This window comes from Gambusia affinis, linkage group LG01 (genome assembly GCF_019740435.1).
Source record: "Gambusia affinis linkage group LG01, SWU_Gaff_1.0, whole genome shotgun sequence".
In the NCBI taxonomy this organism is placed as follows: domain Eukaryota; kingdom Metazoa; phylum Chordata; class Actinopteri; order Cyprinodontiformes; family Poeciliidae; genus Gambusia; species Gambusia affinis.
In genome coordinates, this window is record NC_057868.1 from 24,875,103 (window position 1) to 24,882,644 (window position 7,542).

Sequence of the window (7,542 nt, forward strand, 5' to 3'; positions counted from 1 at the left end):
ATTTAGACTGTAAAGCACTGGAAGGCCATGCTTGGGGATGGTTGGGAGGGTCAGAAGGGGAGGACAGTAGTAGAAGGGGCAGGACGAATGTGAATGATGTGAGAAAGCAATACGAGCGGGAGAAGAACCTGCAACTTAGCCTGAAACGCTACACTGTAAAACAAAAAATAAAAACAAAGCGGCCAAATAATGTGAAAGTCACCCAGCATGCTTTTAATGATGTGCATTCTTCTGCAGGTGGAAAACTTTCTTAAATAACACATTAGATGTATGAAACGACTTCGGCATGACAACAGTTGTCATTGTAACTAAACACAGAGCTTCTTCAACACGAATACTTTAGATGTGCAATACAGCTAACTACTAATTTATCCCCATGTTGCAAACACAAACGATTTTCTTTTTCCAATTTGTGTGATAACCCCAAATAAAGCTAACTGTGAAGTCAAATGAAAATGATGGTCAGTCTGACTAAAACGCTTTAATCTGAACTATTTTAACGTAGCTCTAACTTTATGTTTTGGGTCATTCCCCTAATTAATTATTTTAAAACCTCTGTCAGGTTTAATTCAAAGATTATCTTTTCTTTACCTCCATCCATGTCTTCAGGTTCTTTTGGTCCTTCTGAATAAAACATGATTCTACCACTCCCATTTTATTTCATATGTACAGTACAACATTTTTGCAAATACCCTGAAAAAAACTTCAATGTCCACACATGATGCTGCATAAGCAGTATTTCATTCTAGTTTAATGACTTTATAAATAAAATGGATTATGTGGGATGCTTAAATGGGATTCTTTAATTTTAAATATATTTGTTCATAGGCTCAGTACAGAGGTTAGTTACAGCCTATCAAGTTTAAAGAACTTTTTATTCAGCAAATGTTATATGTGATCCTTACAATTAGAATGTTGAATAAAAGCAGTTTTTCATCAGGAGCAATAAAGCAGTATAAAATCTCATATAATGTGGAAATTTTCTTAAAGGTAAGTTGAGATGTTAGTGAATTTGCCAGCAGAGCTTATTTGTGGTGTACTTTGTCGCCCCCTATTGCTCATAAATAAATATAACCCAAAAGTAAAATAAATCAATATCACAAAATGTTAAGAGAATTGCTTCTTTGTTTTTCCTTTATTGAACTTGCAGCTGCTAAATGTGAAGACACTGAGAACAATGATCGCATGAGGGTAGAGATAATATTACAGAAACGTAAAAAGAAATTAAAGGAAAAAAATAACGCAAACGTGAATTGTGCATTTTGTCACCATATGCCACCAGAACAACTTTAATATATCTTAACATTATTTTGTAGAACATCTTTGAAATAGAGGATATTTTTTTAACATATCAGTAATTACCATTTATGCAGAGAAAAATTTGACAGTGAAATTTGTGGAGATTGTTGAACAGCAGAAAAACATATTTCCTGTGGATTGCCTCACAATAGCACTAAATCATTACAATCTTTTCTATTAATAAATAAAAAGCAACAACAGCAGCATTATTTAAATTAACTCCAATAACAATTATTAACACAAACTAAATGAGTAAAGACAACAAGCAGGTTGAATTAAATAAAGCTTTGTGAGAAAATGAGCCTTACTCTTGACAGTTAAAAAAATCCTCCAGTGGGAAACTTTGGTACACAAGCAAAAATCCCCTTTTCAAAACCACGAGGCGTCCTGATCCTGCCGCACCAATCAGCTCTTTGGTGACAGTTTTCAAACATTCTCCACTGAAAGTTTAAGGTCTCAATTTCATCTTCCCTTCTTAGAAGTAAATGTTGCTCTACTACACTAACTTCTGGAGATAAAATATATTCATATATTAGACCAAAGAACAAACCTTTTTAAATGGTATACGTCACTATTGATTTTTTATTTTTATGCTATTTTCTTTCTCAGTTGTGTTTGGAATGTGTTGCTCGTTGCAGTCATCTTAATTGCCATCTCAAAAATGAAGAAAGATACACAAAATCAAGAAACTTAGCACAAAACAGCTGAACACAATACCGATCGCTGGTTATGTTGGATTATGTTACACATGTGGATTACACTTGAGCATTGACAGCAAAAAAAACAACAAAAAACCAGCAGCTTAGAGTTCTGAAAGGCTAGCGCTCTACCTGGGGTGGTTGAGTGCTACTCTGTTATTTATTTCATAATATCATCCATGAACATGTCCTCTGTCTGGGAGGACACAAAATACAGAATGTGAGTAAGAAGAATGTTTTCTCACCTGAAACATTTGCTCTCCTATCACAACCACCGTCATCACCGGTAGAGTCAGCAAATTAAGTCGTTGCTTTCGGTCCTCAAACTGTGAGATCCCTCCCGTAAATGACTGAATTTCAGCACAGACCACAGACTAAAATAGTTCATTATATACATTTAAGATTTGAGGGTCTTGGCAAGTTTACTTTGCAAAAGCACAAATGTTTGATTTTTGAGTTAATATATCTAAAATGACAAAATTAATCTTTTCTTTGTGTTTGAGCTCAGCTTGTTCTAGAGAGGCGTGGCTCTAAAGCCTCTGCATAAGAAAAATGTGTTTTCAAATTCGTTATCTGTTTAAAACTTCATTGAAAGGCTAATTGTTATGAACTTACCCTTAATGCATTTATGGATGCTTGTCTTGTAAATGGCAACTTCAACCTTAATGTTTTCATACAATTGCAAAGCTTCTAATTTATAGCATCACTTGGCTGACTGCCTCGGCTACATCCAGAAAGTGATAAACGGCCGAAATTTAAAACACAAATCTTTGTTTTGCTTTGACAAAATCCATTTTCCCAAAGTGAGAGAGATTAGGAAAAAAGGCACAGCTTGAGGTTAAAAAACACCAATAAGTTACAAAACTCAAAATTAAACCTGAACATGCTCAAGTGCAGCAGACCAATAAATTACAAATGCCAAATCAGAAATAAGGACTATTTGGCAATCATCGCAGCACTGTGATTAGAACTAACTCAGTGTGCTTTTTTTTGTGAGGTAACTTTTAAAACTCATGCAACAAGAGAACTACGGGCAGAAAACTCATTACATCAATCACTAAAACAGTTAAATTATTTTCGAAAGACATTCAAAACTTCATGCTTTGCTGCAGTTTAAAATAACAGAGAATATATTTATTCTTAAGAATGTGCAAAGCATGTTTTTTTTTCACAGCTGCATTTTAACTCATGTCACAGAGTTCAGATCACAAGATGTGCAAGATTATAACCCACCTGCTTGTTAGATAAACATGTCTGAAGTTTTTAAGTTATACAGACGTTGCATTGCACATCAATAAAAGCTAGCTTTGAAATAGTGCAGCTGGTGAGGGTGGAATAGTACTGAGCCAGGAGTGATTTGTGACACCGAGGACGGTTGAAGTTCAGCAGCGAGGTTTTAACTCAGCAGCTTGTGGCGGTCAAAAACTGTCTTGCGTTGTTCCTGCACCTGCTTCTTCCAGCGCTGCTGTGCCCCCTCGACCCGCTCCAGCACCGTGTTTCCTCTGGCCAGCCCAGGGTCTGCATGAGGACGCATCTCCTGAAGACACACACAAACACACACACACATAAGCAGAGACATATTTGAAAAGAAGGGACTATTCGTAAGTCCAAAGCTTCACATTACCCCTGAAACGCAACAATTTTCTTTATGTGTGCTGCTTGTTACCTCAGAGTCTTCCTCGTTGTGCAGAGGCTGAGTGTAGGGTTCGTGTTTGCGGATCAGAGGATCAACCAGCAGCAGAAACAGCATGTAGAGAAGCAGAGCCCCAACGACAGACAGGTAGATGATGATGGTCACCTGGGGAATATTGGAAGAGCGAGATCTGATCTAAGAAAACCTCCAATCTGAGAACCAACTAACACAAAAACTTCATACTAAACATTAATACTTCAATCCATTTATTATATGTTAAGTCTTTTTACTAAAAAGACAAAAAAAAAATCTTCTTTCACTAGACCTGTAGACATACAGAATAAGCGTGCCATTGATGTTTGTCGTGCTGAAGATTGGAAAAGATCTGGCATAAATCCACTCTGTACCTTTATGGTGTTGCTGCTTCGCTCCTCATACTTGCACTCACACAGCAGACAGTAGGCTTCCACATCATGGCCAGGAACCGGCATGGGATCCACAACATGGAGGCAGTTGCTGCAAATTTATTGCAATATGTGTTCATTTTGCAAAGCTGGTAACATACTCACAAACATATTCACAAATTCAAAAAAATAAATGAATAAATAAAAATAAATAATAATAATAATATATATATCACATGTACGAATTCTGCAAGTTTCCAGTAAAATAAAAAGAACTGAAGTTAAATATAACCTGTCAGGTTGGTGTTTTCTTTTTTTTTCTGGCACTAGTGGGTGATTTCAATGCACCTGTAGATTAGCAAACTTCTAAACCTTCCCAAGAACATACACACACTGCTAGAGCAGGTTACCGTAATCAATCTGATAGAAGCACATTTCATGTATCTTTTGCCTTATTTGTCCTTCAATACATCACACAAAGCAAATGAAAAACAGTTTAGTACATTTCTAAATAAAATACAATTCTAAAAGCAATAAATGATCAAACACAGATTTACAAAAATCTAAATACCCATGTTAAAATGCCAGGTTTGTGTGAGATATTAAATAAGCCAGAAAATAAAAATTTATTTCTCTTTCCACTTTTGATAACAAAAATTCAACTAAAAACAAACAAATCTGTTAGAGGAATGAAACATATAAAAAAATACAAATTATAAACTAGCTTTACAGTTTGCTTAGGAATGCAAACTATTAAATCAATACTGATTTACAATAACCCCAAAATCTGCAGGTGTTGTAGAAGCTGAAACATTGAGTATATCATTCATAATGGATTATGACAGCATATGATGAGAAAAATCATAAATCAAATAAGAAAAAAAACAAAGAAAAAGTCAAAAAATGGAAGAATACTCATGTTTATGTTGTATATTAATTACATGAATCCTCGTTAGAATACAACATCAATTAAATTGCGAACTGTGGGACAGAGTTACCTTTCACTCTGTCATGGATAAAACTAAATAGAACTATTTAATGACAGAGTAAAAGGCACACATTATTTCAAGAAATATTGAATTTTTTCTCTGTGGACTTGACACGAATCTGCAACAAGAAACCTTCACCAACAACTGACTTACTGGTCTTGGTGTACTTCCAATTCACATAAATAAAAGGCTCCTCTTACCAATCTTTCTGTGTGACATTTATGTTATAGATATTCCCAGAGATGTTCCTGTAAGGCGGACAGATGCACTTGCAGCGGACATCCTCAAAATTCTGCAGAAAGTAAGAAAAACCTGGGTCAGGATTGTACTTCTAGTTTATTGAAACTTTAAAGGGACTTAACTGTTCTCCATGTCACTATTATTCCTCTACTATTAAGAAATTTCTATCACAGAACAACAACAATGTGAAAAATCCTAACAAATGATTTTCATTGATTATCCTGTTGCATGTTCATGTTTGTTGGCAAATGAGCTGAACCCTAGCAGCAGAAATCACAGATGAACCTGAGAGTTGGAGGCCAACTGGTCCACATCCCAACAAACACAACAGCTTTTGCAACTGGTCCCGGTACACACATTATTCTGGACTGAAACTGGTTCAATGGTACACAACCAACAAACCGGAAACAGGGCCAGAGGAATAAAGGCTAAATATTCCACGCCAGGATTGTTGACAATTGTTACACAGGATCTGTGAGCAGCAGTATTACTTGATGGCAGTGGCCAAATTCAGCTTTAGGAATAACCCGAGGAACCTTCTTTATCTATTTAGATATAATTACAATTCAACATTCAGCCTGTGCTGAAAACTTGTGGAGGTCACGTCTATAAAAACATTTCTTTGACTTTCCTATAGTCTTACATAAAATATCAATGTTTTTACACAGTTGTACTAAATTAATTTATATTCTTTTAATACATGTTACTATAGAGCACATTGGTCACTAACATGGTTAGCTAACTAACAAAAACTAACAAACTAATAGATTTAGTTTGTTAGGATAGATTTTTTTACTGAATCTATACAATATTTTTTTGTAAATCAACAATCAATACAAGTTTTTTAAATATTTAAATACTATAATAATACAAATTATAACATAAAACAGTTAATTAAATTACATAAAAACAAATTAAATACTTAAGCAAAAAAACTTTAAGGTTTTACTAACTTATATACAGTGAATAGAAATATTTATTGGCAAATAATGTTATTAATAACTTTTACTTTTTTTGTTTTTAATGACTTACATTAAATCACTGATATGTATTTTTTTTTAAATCGACAAACACAAACACGGTAGTAAAACTAGTTTCTAAAAACGTATTTAATAGTCTTTGCTTTGGCTGTTATGAGTCTGATAGAAGAAGTAAATTTATGGAAATTCATAAAGATAAAAGTAATTCTAAGTGTAAAATAAAATTACTTCCATAAGGATATATTTTTAAATCAACTTTTATTTTTAAGATACATTCTCAGGATCTCAACCTAAATCACTTGTCATATTTATGTTGTTTTCTAGTAACCTCCTAAATATATATATATTTTTATCAACTCAACACGCATGCAAGTTATTAATGGGATAATAAAAAGTTATAAAAAAAAAAAAAAAACTTGGACGACGTGTTCTTCCTCTTGACTAAAAACTACGTTTCATAAAAGTTTATGTTTAAAAACGTTTTGTCCAGAACCTAACACGATAACTAAGCATATCTCCATTTTACTTTGGCTGCACCTTTTGCGTTTTCATCCACTCTTCTGCTGCATCGTAACCCAGTATCAGCCTGTTGTTTTTTATGTTTATTTGTTTGTTTGTTTGTTTTTACCTTAGCTTCAGCGAAAAGAACTGTATCCAATAGAAATACAGTCACTGCGGCAGCAGCAAACATCCACGATCTTGTTCGGCAAGACGACATTCTCCACAACAAAAAAAATCTATTTGCAAGCCTGGTGAACGATGAACATCGAGACCCTGCGACAATAATCGAACAAGACCTTTGTTAAAAGGCGTAGCAGCTACATAACAAGCTAAAGAATCAGTTATTAAAAGTGACTAAACCGACCTGTATCCTTTCACTTAAGCTTTGAGCGCTGTTAAACGGTTTGTTTTTATTTAGCTTTTAAGCTTCCTGCAGGTTGAGAAGGGTACTGCTAAAGTGACTTTTCTCTTCCTGATTACGTCACACATGACGCCCAAAACAAGATAGAACGTGAAACGACGGCGCCACCTACCGGAAAATCCCAGCAACTGTAATTAGACAATGAATCAGGAACTAAGCACTTTTTGAAATATATTTACTTGACGTTCTACAAGTCATTTTGTTGTAGCTTGACAAAGCCTGAGATTGAATGAGTTAAGGACAGGAGCACTAAATCATTATGAGTAGTTATGGCACAAAATGGAGCATCTTGTGTACCTCTACAAGTGGTCTTTAAAACGGCATAAGTACACACTAAAAGTCTGGATTTTAACAAATGATACCAAGCAATATTAAAC

General features: G+C 34.6%; 1 protein-coding gene across 2 annotated transcripts; it reads right to left on the reverse strand.

Moving 5' to 3' along the window:
• Positions 1 to 1,107: 1,107 nt before the first annotated feature.
• Positions 1,108 to 7,236, reverse strand: tmem9 (transmembrane protein 9). Of its 2 annotated transcripts, XM_044116656.1 has the most exons (6): positions 7,109 to 7,236; positions 6,872 to 7,017; positions 5,224 to 5,315; positions 4,038 to 4,146; positions 3,664 to 3,795; positions 1,108 to 3,534 (listed from the first exon to the last, which is right to left on the reverse strand). In XM_044116656.1, exons 2-6 carry the CDS (start codon positions 6,959 to 6,961, stop codon positions 3,394 to 3,396), a joined length of 564 nt encoding a protein of 187 aa, XP_043972591.1. In that variant the 5' UTR covers positions 6,962 to 7,017; positions 7,109 to 7,236; the 3' UTR covers positions 1,108 to 3,393. The 2 variants fall into 2 exon arrangements, with proteins under 2 accessions (XP_043972591.1, XP_043972581.1); XM_044116646.1 differs by having other exon boundaries at positions 6,872 to 7,213.
• Between the last annotated feature and the right edge of the window lie 306 nt (positions 7,237 to 7,542).